The 16889-nt window shown below is 39.4% G+C and overlaps 1 protein-coding gene across 1 annotated transcript in view; it reads right to left on the minus strand.

Moving 5' to 3' along the window:
* Positions 1-16889, minus strand: part of MYRFL (myelin regulatory factor like) — a 117851-nt gene that overhangs the window by 86884 nt on the left and 14078 nt on the right. The window contains exon 2 of the mRNA XM_052640568.1: positions 2107-2197. Coding sequence (XP_052496528.1) covers positions 2107-2197 — 91 coding nt within the window. The remainder of the gene's footprint in view (positions 1-2106; positions 2198-16889) is intronic.

A 16889-nucleotide genomic window follows, 5' to 3' on the forward strand; every position in this document is an offset into this window, starting at 1 on the left:
AAGACTTTTGATTACAGTAATCAAGATAATGTGGTGCTTGCCAAATAATAGATACATGGCTCAATGGATCAGAATAAAGAGTCTAGATACAGATCCATACAAACATGGTCAACTAATTATTTTTATAACAGCATAAAGACAATTCGATAGAGAAATATTATCCAACAAGGAATTCACAAAGCAACTGGACATCTATACACAAAGAAATTAATCTCAACTTCTATCTCAAAACTCATACAAAAATTAATTAAAAATGGATTACAGACCTAAATATAAAACTTAAACTTTTAGGAAAAAAACAGAAGAAAATCTCTAACAACTTGTTAGGCAATATCTATATTTCTTAGATATAAAACACAAAAGAAAAATTTGGTCTATTGGACATCATCAAAATTTAAAACTTCTGCTCTGGGAAAGACATTGTGAAGAGAAAGAAAACACAAATTACAGGCATGGAGAAAGTACTCATAATCACATATCCAACACTGTTCTAATATCCAGAATATTTAAAGAATTCTCTAAACTCCAAAATAAGAAAAATTTAGTTTTTTAAATGGGCAAAATATTTGAACAAACATTTTAACAAAGAAAATATATGAAAGGTAAACAACGACACGCAATAAGGCTCAACATCAGTTGTTGATAGGAAAAGGCAAATTAAAACAAACCGGGATACCATGATAAATCTATTAGAATGGCTATAATAACATTTTTTAAAAAACCAGTAATTCCAAGAACTGGTGATGAAGAGCAGAAATTGGCTATCTCATATATTGCTAGTGGTAATGCAATTTTATAAAGTTAAGCTTGTACCTATAACATGGTCCAGCAGACTTTATCCAAAGTGTTACCCTAGAGAAATTAAAACTTTTGATCACACAAACACCTATGCATGAATATTTATAAGAGCTATTTATAACTGTCAAAACTGGAAATAATCAAAATATCCTTGAATGAGTAACTGGACAAACTGTTACAACAGAGCTTGCTGCTGCTGCTGCTAAGTCACTTCAGTCATGTCCGACTCTGTGTGACCCCATAGACGGCAGCCCACCAGGCTCCCCTGTCCCTGGGATTCTCCAGGCAAGAACACTGGAGTGGGCTTATCTCAGCAATAAAAAAGAATGAACAACAACAGCAAAAAGAGTGGAAAAAAAAAAAAGACATTATGCTTAGTAAAAGAAGTCAGACTCATTGTATTATATACCATAAGGCCTTACTTATATGACATTCTGGAAAAAGCAAAACTATGGGGACAGAAAAAGAAAGATCAGTGGTCAGCAGGGGTTAGGGGAGCATGATGGGTATGAGCACAAAGTGGAAATGTAGGGGAAATGTATCAGGTGAAGGAATGGTTGTGTGTGGTAACCATGGCAATAGTTACACAACTCTGTGAATTTCTCAAAATTCACAAAACCATACACGAGACAAAAATTGAATTTTATTGCTTATAAGTTGTTTCAAAAGAAAGTGGGCATGGCTATATAAATATTAGAAAATAAAAGCAGAAATCAATGACATAGAAAACAGAAAAACAATTAAGAATATAATTTTAACCAAAAGCTGGTTCTTTAAAAGCTTAAGAAAACTGATAAACCTCTTGATAAATTATCAAGAAAAAAAGACATGAATATCAATGATATGATATCAATAATATCAATGACATGATATCCATGACAACACCTGTTGTTCACTATAGATTCTACAGACATTAAAAGTATAATAAGGAAATGTGATGAACAATTTTATGCCAGTAAATTTAATAGCTGATAAGTGAAATTTACAAAGCCATTCAAAGATATTAACTGCTTAAGCTGATAATTAATAATTGATAACCTGAATAGCCCCATGTCTATTAAAGATACAGAATTGGAAAAGAGGATCTTCCTACTAAAAAAAAAAAAACAAGCAAAACAAACCAAAAAACTCCAGACTTAGTTAGCTTCACTGATGAAATTTGCAGAAGGTTTATATTAATAGAAGAAATAATACCAACTCTACTTAAGCTCTTCTGAAAAACAGAAGAGGAAGAAGCACTTCCCAGTTCATTTAATTATTTCATAATTTTTTAAACACCAAATGGAGAGCAGTGCTCTCATTACTTACAAGGCTCCCAAATCGAAGTCATTGCCCAAGAACTCCTCCAGTAGACTTGTATCCAGGGTGGGGTTCCCCAGAGTACCATTGGCACCTTGAGCTGCAAAGGCAAATTGAAAAATCTAGAGATTCATGAAGATTTCAGAATGGTTGATCACTAATATTTCAAAGCAACTGAATGGCATAATATATTTATTGAGAATGTAGTCTTCCTTCCATTCAAATATTTCCTTCAGAAATCTTTTTAGATGTTACCCTCTTCCAGTAGCCTTCCTTGACCACCCAAGGTTGGCTTAGGTGCCCATTTCTATGTGATTTCATTAACACCATGTATTTTGCCTTATGTACTATTTTAATTGCTTGCTTTTGTGTTTGTTTCTATATCTAAATTCTCTAACTTCAGGGACTGTGTCTTTCTTATTGTATCTACAAGTATCTATGGTATAAAAAAAAGAAAAGATTTATTGGCTGGCTGGCTAGCTGGCTGGCTGGATGGACTGATGATTGGTTTGTTGGCTGGACAGTTTACTTCCAGTTAAGTCATCAAGAAATTCAATATCTGGCCTCGTGTTTTTGTTAGACTTCCCAAATATAACACAACAGTTCTGTCCTTTTTCTGGATTTACAAAATGAAAATGAGCTTATTGATTTCCTTCTGATCTTTATAAAGATACCAGAATATTTAACAATACAAAATAGGTTTTAAAGAAGACAAAACAATCTTTCTTTGCAGATAACATGACTATATACCTAGATAATTCAAGAGAAACAATTGACAACACAAGGAAATGATCAGAAAAGTCAATAAAGTAGACAGTTAAAAATTAACTACAAAGACTAATTACTTTTGTATATACAAAAAATGACTAGTCAATAATTCAAATAAATATAATGGGGGAAAAGAAGATTCCACTCAAAATAATGAAAAGCCTAAAATATCTAAACATATATTTGGGGACAGTATATTTTTTTAAAAAAACAGCTAAGAAACTCTATGAAGTATCATAAAAAGAAATTTGACAAATGGAAAGGCCGTCATTATTCTTAGACTAAAATAATCATTATCAGAGGGCTTTTACTAGACATTATTTAGGATGTCTGCCAAACCCACAGTCATTTTCTAAGACATTTCCCCTTATAAAAAGTCTTGAGCTACGCTTACAAGTACCTGAATCAGAGAAAAAAAAAGATTGGTTGGACAGTGACCAATTCAATTATTTCTCCTAAAATTTGAACTACTAAACTTTAATGCTGGTGGGTAAGATTAAGTCACATAATACCTCTGGCAGAGGACTAGAGTGATAGTCTAAATATTTCTGCCAGGTTCTTTACCCAGATCCTTCACCCAGGTCCTTCATGATTTGAGGCTGGTTGTCCCCCTTTTTAAAGTCTTATATGCACGCAATAAACCCTTTTGAATTGATTTGTATGTTATCTGAAATCAAATAATCCCCAAGGAAATGGTTCTGAAAATCTTCTGAAGAAGTAAATACATAAAAATGACCAGAAAAATTATGGAGCAGGGGGGCAATAATTACTAAGAAATACACAGATGAACACATCAAAGGATCACACATGAGCCCAAGATATATCAAGAAATATTACATATGTATGGACTAAATCTGATAGACAGAGTGCCTGATGAACTATGCACAGAGGTTCATGACATTGTACAAGAGACAGGGATGAAGACCACCCAGGTATAAAGACCATCCCCATGGAAAAGAAATGCAAAAAAGCAAAATGGCTGTCTGGGGAGGCCTTACAAATAGCTGTGAAAAGAAAAGAAGTGAAAAGCAAAGGAGAAAAGGAAAGATATTCCCATTTGAATGCAGAGTTCCAAAGAATTGCAAGGAGAGATAAGAAAGCCTTCCTCAGTGATCAATGCAAAGAAATAGAGGAAAACAAGAGAATGGGAAACACTAGAGATCTCTTCAAGAAAATTAGAGATACCAAAGGAACATTTCATGCAAAGATGGGCTCGATAAAGGACAGAAATGGTATGGACCTAACAGAAGCAGAAGAGATTAAGAAGAGGTGGCAAGAATACACAGAAGAACTGTACAAAAAAGATCTTCACAACCAAGATCATCGCGATGGTGTGATCGCTCACCTAGAGCCAGACATCCTGGAATGTGAAAGCAAGTGGGCCTTAGAAAGCATCACTATGAACAAAGCTAGTGGAGGTGATGGAATTCCAGTTGAGCTATTTCAAATCCTGAAAGATGATGCTGTGAAAGTGCTGCACTCAATATGCCAGCAAATTTGGAAAACTCAGCAGTGGCCACAGGACTGGAAAAGGTCAGTTTTCATTCCAATTCCAAAGAAAGTGAAAGTGAAGTCACTCAGTCATGTCTGACTCTTTGTGACCCCATGGACTGTAGCCCACCAGGCTCCTCAGTCCATGGAATTTTCCAGGCAAGAGTACTGGAGTGGGTTGCCATTTCCTTCTCCAGGGGATCTTCCCAACCCAGGGACTGAACCCGGGTCTCCCCCACTGCAGGCAGACGCTTTACCATCTGAGCCACCAGGGAAGCCCAATCCCAAAGAAAGGCAATACCAAAGAATGCTCAAACTACCACACAATTGCACTCATCTCACACGCTAGTAAAGTAATGCTCAAAATTCTCCAAGCTAGGCTTCAGCAATATGTGAACCATGAACTTCCAGATGTTCAAGCTGGTTTTAGAAAAGGCAGAGGAACCAGAGATCAAATTGCCAACATCCGCTGGATCATCGAAAAAGCAAGAGAGTTCCAGAAAAACATCTATTTCTGCTCTATTGACTATACCAAAGCCTTTGACTGTGTGGATCACAATCAACTGTGGAAAATTCTGAAAGAGATGGGAATACTAGACCACCTGACCTGCCTCTTGAGAAACCTGTATGCAGGTCAGGAAGCAACAGTTAGAATTGGACATGGAACAACAGACTGGTTCCAAATAGGAAAAGGAGTAGGTCAAGGCTGTATATTGTCACCCTGCTTATTTAACTTCTATGCAGAGTACATGATGAGAAACGCTGGGCTGGAAGAAGCACAAGCTGGAATCAAGATTGCTGGGAGAAATATCAATAACCTCAGATATGCAGATGACACCACCCTTATGGCAGAAACTGAAGAGGAACTAAAAAGCCTCTTGATAAAAGTGAAAGAGGAGAGTGAAAAAGTTGGCTTAAAGCTCAACATTCAGAAAACGAAGATCACGGCATCTGGTCCCATCACTTCATGGCAAATAGATGGTGAAACAGTGTCAGACTTTATTTTTCTCGGCTCCAAAATCACTGCAGATGGTGACTGCAGCCATGAAATTAAAAGATGCTTACTCCTTGGAAGGAAAGTTATGATCGACCTAGATAGCACATTAAAAAGCAGAGACATTACTTTGTCAACAAAGGTCCAAGGCTATGGTTTTTCCTGTGGTCATGTACGGATGTGAGAGTTGGACTGTGAAGAAAGCTGAGAGCCGAAGAATTGATGCTTTTGAACTGTGGTGTTAGAGAAGACTCTTGAGAGTCCCTTGGACTGCAAGGAGATCCAACCAGTCCGTCCTAAAGGAGACCAGTCCTGGGTATTCATTGGAAAGACTGATGCTGAGGCTGAAACTCCAATACTTTGGCTACCTCATGTGAAGAGCTGACTCATTTGAAAAGACCCTGATGCTGGGAGGGATTGGGGGCAGGAGGATAAGGGGATGACAGGGGATGAGATGGCTGGATGGCATCACTGACTCGATGCACCTGAGTTTGGGTGAACTCCGGGAGTTGGTGACGGATAGGGAGGCCTGTCATGCTGCAATTCATGGGGTCTCGAAGAGTCGGACATGACTGAGTGACTGAACTAAACTGATGGACTAAATATTTATATAGTGTGTGTGTGCTAAGTTGCTTCAGTCATGTCTGACTCTTTGTGACCCTAGGGACTGTAGCCTGCTAGGTTTCTCTGTCCTTGGGATTTTCAGGCAAGAATACTGGAGTGGGTTGTCATGCCCTCCTCCAGGGGATCTTCCCAACCCAGGGATCAAACCTGCATCTCTTAAGTCTCCTGCATTGGCAGGAGGGTTCCTTACCACTAGCACAACCTGGGAAGCCTCATAATACATATTATATTTACATATATATATATATACACACACACACAATAGGTACATGATAAGCATATCCTTTCACACTAGTGAGGAAAGATTAATTATTCAATATATGTTGTGGGGAAAATTGGTTATACATCTGGGAGAAAAAAACCTGGATATTTTCTTGTTCCCACGCCAAAATTCCAGATAGATGGAAAATGTCAACATAAATAAATAAAACCATAGAAAGAAAACATCAGTGACTATACTTACAATCTTGAGATAAAGAAGATTTTTTTCAAGCATGGCACAAAAGTCAAAAATTATTTTTTAAAAAAGCCTTGATAAAATTTCATTATATACATTTTTTGTGCAGGGAAGAATTTTTAATGGTTTATTTTGAAATAATTTCTAACCTAAAGAGAAACTACAGGAATACAAAGAAAGTCACACATAACCTTCACCCACATTCATCAATTATTAACACTGCGCTGCATTTTTATTATTCTCTCTCTCTCTCTCACACACACACAGATACATACTCACCTATACATATCATTTTGAATCACTTGAGAACAGGTGCCTTCATCCCTGACTCCTTCAGTATATCTTCCTCAGTATAACCATTATCTTTCCAACCACAATTCAATTATCAAAATCAGAAAACTTACTATTGATACAGTTTTATTATATAATCTATATTCCACATTCAAATTTTGCCAATTGTCTTAATAAACGTCATTAATAGCATTTTTTTCTGGTACATAATTAAATCCAGGGGAACGTAATACATTTAGTTTTCATGGCTCTATAGATATTTTTAAAGGCTATAGGCTAGTTGTTTTATAGAACATGCTTCAGTTTTAGTTTGCCTCATGTTTTCTCAAGGTTAAATTCAAATTTTGTGTGTTTGGCAAGAGAATTACATAAATGATATTACGTCTTTCTTAGCGCCTTATATCAGGAGGACCATAATATCTCATTATTATTGATACTAATTTTCACCTCTTGGTTAAGGTACTACCTGCCAACTTTCTCCACTATAAATTTACTACTATTCTTTCTGTAATTTGTGGCGAAATACTTTGAAATTATGCAAATATTCTGTTCCTCATTAAATTTTTATCTAGTAGTTTTAGTATCCATCGAAGATAATAAGCATTTTAATCCACAAGGAAAGTTAAAAACAAAGTGAAGGAATATTTTCAGTATACATGTGAAAGTAACTATCCATAATACCCAAAATATTCTTTCAAATCAGTGAAGTAACAGCTACACTTCAATAGAAAATAGTAAAAGACTTAAAGAGGCAGCTCATAAAATGAAAAATCAAATTGGTTAATAACTGCACATAATATATTAAACTTTACTAAGAAACAATTTAAAATATAAGAAAATTTTCTTTTTTCTTACAAAATTAGCATATATTCAAGGAATTAATAAAATCCACTGTTAATGATGATAGAAATAAGATGACCCTTTTATGCACTGCTGACAGGAATACATATTAAATAATCTATCTAAAAAGAGCTGGCAGATGTTTCAAAAAAGCTGAATGTGTATATATACTCTGATCCCAAAATTTCACTTAATATGCTTATGATAATAGACTTGCTATAATAATAGAAAATTGAGAATAGATGACCATTAATTGACATTCATTTAATGAAATACTATGCAGTCATTTAGTAAATTCTATAACAATTCAAGAGAAAGTAGGTTGCAAAATCTTTACCTACCCAATTTGTTTTCAAATATAAATGCAACAGACAGACAATTCCAAAATTTAAAAGTTGAGAGTATAAAGCCTCATGACTTCCTCTTGAAAATAACTCCTTGGCAGTGAAATTCTACCAAGCAAAAATGATTCAAAAGAAAGAATGCAGAAATATAGAAATTGAAGGGGGAAAACAATGATGAACAGTGAACACAGGACTTAAACTGAATAGCTGAGGGAAATATGGTTACAGATCACAACGTAAAAGTAATAAGCCCTTAAAAAGGAAAAAGCATCAGCAACAAAATTTACAAGATAGAGAGTGGGAAAATGGGAAGATGTGATAGCAATCCCTCTGTTATTCATATCTCAGAGTTCATCTTCATTACACTAAATCTCAACCATTGAGTAAAGAACTAACTGTTCCAGCTTTGTAGTGACTTTCAAATCCCCTTTCTTAATCTTGGAAGAATCATTTAGAACTATCTCTAATAGTGAAGAAACAATTATTTAAATTCTATAATTCCTTCAGTTTCCCTTCAAGTTCTTTTTATCTTATTAAATTCAATTTTAATTGAATAAAATTGATATTTATATTTAATATCAATATTTTATTTAAATAGTACATGTGAGCTAAGATCCATTTTCTACAAAATTATTTCTACCATCTATCTAGTTATCATCCATCTATAGATATTCATAGAGAAGATGAAACAATATTCTACAACTGTTGACAGTAAGTAGATGGTAGGATTTAGAGTGATTTATAATTTTTTTTCAATTCCTATTACACACTTTGGAAAATTATTTTTCACTTTGCACAATTTTGAATAAAATGATTTTCTAAAACAACTGAGAAATAAATTGCTAAAATAGATAAAAAACATAAAACCTAAACTAAACCAAAAGCCCTGGAGTAAAAAGAGAAAATTTCCATTCATGACTATCACCCTATACTAGCATAAAAGATAAAAGTCCCAGTGGCATAATGAGTTATGTTCTAAAACATGATAATTCTTCTGCCTGCCATTTTCACAATTCTGGAACATAAAGAAAGAAGTTCAGTTCAGTTCAGTCGCTCAGTCGTGTCCGACTCTTTGAGACCCCATGAACCGCAGCACACCAGGCCTCCCTGTCCATCACCAACTCCCGGAGTCCACCCAAACCCATGTCCATGGAGTTGGTGATGCCATCCAACCATCTCATCCTCTGTTGCCCCCTTCTCCTCCTGCCCTCAATCTTTCCCAGGGACAGGGTCTTTTCCAATGAGTCAGCTCTTTGCATCAGGTGGCCAAGGTATTGGAGTTTCAGCTTCAACATCAGTCCTTCCAATGAACACCCAGGACTGATCTCCTTTAGGATGGACTGGTTGGATCTCCTTGCAGTCCAAGGGACTTTCAATAGTCTTCTCCAACACCACAGTTCAAAAGCATCAATTCTTCGGCTCTCAGCTTTCTTCACAGTCCAACTCTCACATCCATACATGACCACTGGAAAAACCATAGCCTTGACTAGATGGACCTTTGTTGACAAAGGAATGTCTCTGCTTTTCAATATGCTGTCTAGGTTGGTCATAACCTAGGTTGTGGACATTTCCCTGGTATAATTTCAATACGCATTATTTCAGCTGTCTATCCCACACACCCGTATCCCTCATGTAATCCAGTGCCTTGAATTCCTCCTAGGGGTATGGTACCTCGGTACTAGATCACTGCACTGTTTATATGAGTTGTAGGAGGGCCATTTCATCTTCAGCTTTGGGCTTGCTAATTCACCCATGGCATTAAAACAAAATTTTAAAAATCTTAAGCACCTCACAAATGGGAAAAATTGATGGGTGCTGAGACAGGCAGAAGAGAGGGAGGGGGAAAGGGAAGAGACAGAAGAGATCACCAGCTCCATTCAGTGACATGAACTCAGAGGGAGATGGACGGAAGAGATCCCTAAAGGTCGAGATGGTCAGAAATGACCTCGTAGTGGGGCTTTGTCTTGAGCTAGACTTGGAGAAAGGATAAGATGGAGATGAGAAGAGACTCATTCCTTCTCTCATTGATTCAACCAGTACTTACTAAGCATCTACTATGCACCAAGCATTGTACAAGGTTCTGAGAACACAGCCTTGAGAAAAATTAACAAGATCCACTCAGGAGGCTTGGATTCGAATGGAGGGGAACGAGCAACAGTGGGGGAGGAGGTACATGACATATGAGAAACAATAAATAAATAGGATCTTTTTGGGTGGTGATGAAAATAAAATAGGATGGCACGATAGGCAGTTGGGGAAGGAGCTCCATTCAACCTGGAGGCTTTTCTCAGGAAGGCACCAGCTGTGAAGAATTGAGGGCAGAGTATGCTAGGGAGAGGGAACAGCCCCCAAGAGCCCAGGGGCTGGACTGAGATGGCTTGTCAGAGAAACAAACCATTCTAGTGTGGTCAGAGCACAGGAGCACAGAGGAGGAGGAAGGGAAGGTGCTCAAAGCAATGAGAAGCCTTTGGAAACTGAAATAATATGCTTTACATTTTTTTATTTGTTTGGCTGCATTTGGTCTTGGTTGCAGCACACGAGATCTTCGTTGTGTCATTGTGGGATCTTTCCTTGCAGCCCATGGACTCTCTAGTTGCCCCTCAAGGGCTCAGTAGTTGCCCGTGGGCTTGTTGCTCTGCGGCTTGTGGGATCTTCCCCGACCAGGGAATCGAACCCGCATTCCCTGCATTGCACAGTAGAGTCTTAACCACTGGACCACCAGGGAAGTCTCACTCTAAATTTATAAAAGGTCACTATAGTTGCTTTGCAGGAAAGAACTACCCAGGACAAGAACAGTAGAAGGAAAATCAGCTTCAAGCCTGTCGCAGTTGTCCGGGGACTTTCAGAGGGAGTTTGGAGTTCTTACTCTGGAAAGGAGAAGCACTTTGCCCGACTTGACCAGTCCTCTTAACAGCCCTAGAGTGAGTGAAGTCGCTCAGTCGTGTCTGACTCTTTGAGACCCCATAGACTGTAGCCTACCAGGCTCCTCTGTCCATGGGATTTTCCAGGCAAGAGTACTGGAGTGGGTTGCCATTTCCTTCTCCAGAGGATCTTCCCAACCCAGGGATCGAACCCGGGTCTCCCACATTGTAGGCAGACGCTTTACCGACTGAGCCACAAGGGATTTCCAGTGTACAGAGAAGGCAACGTGATTACACAGGTTAACTAGCTCCCCCGGGGTCACACAGCTGTAAATGACCTGCAGCCAACAGGCCTGTCCTGATTCACTACTACCCCCAGCCTGTATTCCTCCTCCTCCCCAACAATGCCAGCCAACTGAAGGAAAGCAACTTGCTTTCAACTGGGCTTTGGTCAAGACAATTGCTAAGAGAAGCAGATGGAGGAAAAGATCTGTTTAGTTTTCCACTGAAGCCCCTGCTGGAGTCCCATCTGCTTTATACAGCCCACCCCACCCCACCCCCAAACACATACACACAACTCCCCACATAGAAGTAGGAGGTGGCCCATAGATTCTCAGACCTGACCTCTGTGCTGCTTGCATTACATCACCCACCCTCCCCAACCTCCATCCCTAGGTAGAAATAAGAGATGGTCCACGGCATCCAGGACCTGCCTGTGTGACTTGTCCAGATTCCTTACTGAACCAAGAGAGATGAACCCCAGGCTAGCTGGCTTTCTCTAGGACTCCAAAACCACAGCTGTGCTTTCCAGACCCAAAGGAAATTATTCCACAATATAAATCTGTAGTGTCAGATAAAATTGTTTTCAGGAGGCTTTACACACACAGGGTGACACTCAAACGGCTCTTAAAATAACTCACATGCTTTTTAAAAAATAATCACTTTGCTCTAAATGTCTTCAAAGCTGATCTATAATACCCAAACCTGCAAAGTGTGTGTTCTTGAGCATTCCACCCACTGCCAGGAAGGCTCAGGTCCAAACCTTGATGCCACCCTTTTCTAGATTTCTCTCTATTTCTACCATCCTGCTCACAAAAGCTGAAACTGCCCAGGACTCCAGGAGTCCCAGAGACCCACTCCCTTCATTGCTCTAAGGAAGCAAGGTCCTTCTTCACCCTAGCTCTCTGCCCCACTTCGAGGCACAGCGACAGCTGCAGGATGCTCACCTGTCCTGTTGCCCCTGGCCTTGGGCAGACCTCAGTTCACCAGGGATGCCACAGACAAATCTAAGTTGAATCCACAAGACTCACTCATAGGCATGCATGTGCCTTTGGGGACACAGGGCTTCCCCGAAGTTATGAACAGGGGGCATACAGCAAGGACCTCCCTTTCTGTCTCCCTTCCACCCACCCAGCCACCACCAACCAGTCCTGTGTAAGGACCCTTCTTGTTTCTACACAAATGATCCCTTCCAATATAACCCCCTCAAACCCAGGTGCCCCCTGTTCCTTTTTAACTACTCTTTCACTCTTTGTCCCAAAACAGTGCTGCCCAGACTATTCAGACAACAGGTAAGATGACAAAATTTGTCTGTTAGGACAATTCTAGGATTAAAAAAAAATTTTTTTGGCAGCCCCAGGTCTTAGTTTCATCATCTGGGATCCAGTTCCCTGACCAGGGATAGAACCAGGGATCAAACCTGGGCCCCCCGCACTGGGAGCACAGAGTCCTAACCACTGGACCACCAGGGAAGTCCCCTTAGGTTTTTTAGAGACTCTAAATAACAACCAGTGTTCCCACCTCCTGCAACCCCCACCCTCATTGCCCTTTGAACTTAAACGTAGAGCTTCCCGCTGATGTACCAGTGCTCATGAGAAATTGTAGCATCATTGTTCGTAGATATGCCAAAGAAGGAGGAGGAGGGGAGGGAGAGGAAAAGATGGAGGATGGGAAGAGAAAGGAGACATTCATTTGCTTAAGGGTGTGTGCTCAGTTGCCTTCAGTCTTTCCCAGCATCTGGGTCTTTACCAACGAGTTGGCTCTTGGCACCAGGTGGCCAAAGTATTAGAGCTTCAGCTCCAGCACCAGTCCTTCCAATGAATATTCAGGGTTGATTTCCTTTAGGATTGACTGGTTTGATCTCCTTGCAGTCCAAAGGACTCTCAAGAAGAATAACAATCATAGAATAAAGATAATAAGAGCATTTACCTCAGGGAATTGTGAGGATTAAATGACATAATGCATATAAAGGTATGCAGCATAGTTCTCAGCTCAATACTGTCCTTTGTCATAACCATCCATTGCTATGCTCAAGAAGTTCATAACCCAGTGAGAAAGACTGACATGAAAGCACACCATAGCAGCTTGATGTGGCAACTGAGTGTCATAGGGCATTACAGGTCACCTAAATGACTCAACAGGAGCAAAAAGGTGCCAGGGAAATCTTCCAGGAATAGGGGTCCATGGAGCTGGAACTGTCAGCAGGGGCAAATCCTGGGGCTTTGAATGACGTGAGATTCTTTCTTTAATGTTCCTTACTGAAATTATTTTTTAAATTAATTTTTATTGGCATATAGTTGCTTTACAATATTGTGTTAGTTGCTGCAGCACAGCAAAGTGAATCAGCTATGCGTATACATATATCCCCTCTTTTTTGGATTTCTTTCCCATTTAGGTCACCACAGAACACTGAGCAGAGATCCCTGTGCTATGTAACAGGTTCTCATTTGTTGCTGACATGTATACTGTTTAGTCACTAAGCTGTATCTGACTCTTTGTGACCCCATAGGCTGTAGCCCACCAGGCTCCTCTGCCCATGGGATTCTCCAGGCAAGAATACTGGAGTGGGTTGTCACTTCCTTCTCCAAGGAATCTTCCCCACCCAGGGATTGAACCCGGATATCCTGAATTGCAGGCAGATTCTTTATCATCTGAGCCAGCTGGGAATGTCAATCCCCGTCTCCCAGTTTATCTCACCCTCCATGACGCCCTTAGTATCCATAAGTTTGTTTTCTGATCTGGTGCCATGGAGTTGGGGTCGGAAAAGTGGAGGCGTGTGCAGTGGTATGCTGGAGCCAGCTTGTACAAGCTTGGGCACATCTCTTCCCAACTCCATATTTAGAGTCTAGTAACTTGAAATTGGCAGTAGTGGGAAGATTTACACCATGGAAATTGGCAAACATTACAACTTGAGGAATTTCCTCCAAAGGTTTGTTAAACATTTACCAGCACATCCCTGGATGTGAGTAGTATTTGGGAAAAGAATCCCACTGAATTTAGTTACTGACTGGATCCTCCCATCTCTGTTTTGTTGGCTGGTTGGGAGGTGGTGTTGGTGGGTGGGGAGCCTGAGAAGGAGCTGGAGGGGTTCATCCACTCTAAGCCATGTAGTGTCAACCCTGAGAAGTGACCTGCAGGGCACTGCCCCAAGAAAACCTCCACCTAATGACCTAGAATCCTGGGAGTCTCCCCAGTCTTCCTTGTACAAATAGTCCTGCACTGATCCAGGAAGAAAGAAGCTAATCAGTTCTTTCAGGCGGAGGTAACATGGCCCAGTGTTGAAAGCAGTCACCCAGTTAAAAGGCTGTCTCTGAACTTTAACATGATATGAATCACCTGAAATTTATGTGTCTGATAATGAAAGATAAAATGAAAACCTTTATTCAACTTGAGTAAATAAATGGATCAAGCACATTGTGTAACAGGACGGCAATATCCACATAGCTTTTCAGAAACTGTCATGGATGCAAAATTCTAGAAAGGACTGCTGAACACTTGGCTGTTGGCCTCAGAGAACAGCAGAAGATTATCCAGGAGCCTGCATGTGTCCATCAAGAACTGGTCCTGTGGAAGTACTTCATCTGCTTTCCTGACTAGATTAGGAACCTGTGCATGGAAATCTATATCTTGATTTCAATTAGACACTTAACAAAATTGTTAATTCACTCATCCAATAATAAATATTTTAATGAAGTGTTGGTGTTAGGCAGTGGGATATAACCATGAGTGACACTCAATCTTACCCTCGAGCCCGGGAATGAGAGTATAGACAGTAAAAAGGCAGGACTAAGGATGATACATAAAGCCCAAGAGACATATAGGAATGCCTTTCCCATTCAGCTGGGGGAAGGGCAGTCAAGGATGGCTATACTTGTAGCTCAAACACAGAAATGTAGAGGAAATTACATTAGAATTGGGTGAATTTGTATCCGGGAGAACAACTGAACTCCAGCACGCTAACCCAGAGAAAATCCTAAAATTTACTGCAAAAATGACTCTGCTCTTATACTTCTCAATAAGGCTATTTGTAATTTGAACAAGTATAGAAAAGGCAAACCTGCCACATACACAGATGGCCCAAAGGAGATGAACAAGGTGCAAATACAGTATAAAGGAATCAGGTCACTACAGATAGTCATACCGAGTGAGTTAAAGTCACTCAGTCATGTTTGACTCTTTGCGACCCCATGGACTATACAGTTCATGGAATTCTCCAGGCCAGAATACTGGAGAGGGTAGCTTTTCCCTTCTCCAAGGATCTTCCCAACACAGGGATTGAAGCCAGGTCTCCTGTGTTACAGGCAGATTCTTTACCTGCTGAACCACAAGGGAAGTAAGACAGAAAAAGATAAATATTATATGATATTGCTTATATGTGGATTTTTTTTAAACGGTACAAATGGTTCAGTTCAGTTCAGTTGCTTAGTAGTGTCCAACTCTTTGTGACCCCATGGACTGCAGCACACCAGGCTTCCCTGTCCATCACCAACTCCCAGAGCCTACTCAAACTCATGTCCATCACATCAGTGATGCCATCCAACAATCTCATCCTCTATCTTTCCCTTCTCCTCCTGCCTTCAATCTTTCTCAGCATCAGGGTTTTTTCCAAAGAGTCGATTCTTTGCATCAGGTGGCCAAAGTACTGGAGTTTCAGCTTCAGCATCAGTCCTTCCAGTGAATATTCAGGACTGATTTCCTTTAAGATTGATTGGTTGGATCTCCAAGGTACAGATGGACTTATTTACAAAACAGAAATAATAGAGTCACAGAAGTAGAAAACAAACTTATGGCTACCAAGGGAGAAAATGAGAGGATGGATAAATTGGGACATTTATGTACAAAATTCTATATATAAAATAGGCAACTAATAAGAATCTACTGTATATTACAGGGAACTCTATTCAGTAGTCTGTAATGACCTATATGGAAATAGAATTTAAAAAGAGTGAATATATGTATATGTACAACTGATTCACTTTGTTGTACAGCAGAAACTAACACAACATTGTAAATCAACTATACTCCAATTTTAAAAAGCCAGTCAGACTATACTACAAAGCTACAGTCATCAAGATAGTATGGTACTGGCACAAAGACAGAAATATACATCAATGGAACAAAACAGAAATCCCAGAGATGAACCATGCACTTATGGGCAGTTTAGCTTTGACAAAGGAGGCGAAAATATACAAGGGAGAAAAAACAATCTCTTTAACAAGTGGTTCTGGGAAAACTGGTCAACCACCTGTAAAAGAATGAAACTAGAACACGTCTAACACCACACACAAAAATAAACTCAAAATGGATTAAAGATCTAAATGTATGACCAGAAACTATAAAACTCTTAGAGGAAAACATAGGCAGAACACTGTCTGACATAAATCACGGCAAGATCCCCTATGAGCCACCTCCCAGAGTAACGGAAATACAAGCAAAAATAAACAAATGGGACCTAATTAAACTTAAAAGCTTTTGCAAAACTAAGGAAACTATAAGCAAGGTGAAAAGACAGCCTTCAGAATGGGAGAAAATAATAGCAAACGAGGGAACTAACAAAAAATTATTCTCAAAAATATACAAGCAGCTCCTGCAGCTCAATACCAGATAAATAAACGACCCAATCAAAAAATGGGCCAAAGAACTAAACAGACATTTCTCCAAAGAAGACATACAGGTGGCTAACAAAAACATGAAAGATGTCTAACATCACTCATTATCAGAGAAATAGAAATCAAAACCACAATGAGGTACCATCTCATGCCGGTCAGAATGGCTGCTATCCAAAAGTCTACAAGCAATAAATGCTGGAGAGGGTGTGAAGAAAAGAGAACCCTCTTACACTG

Source organism: Budorcas taxicolor, chromosome 5, assembly GCF_023091745.1.
Source record: "Budorcas taxicolor isolate Tak-1 chromosome 5, Takin1.1, whole genome shotgun sequence".
Taxonomy (NCBI): Eukaryota; Metazoa; Chordata; class Mammalia; order Artiodactyla; family Bovidae; genus Budorcas; species Budorcas taxicolor.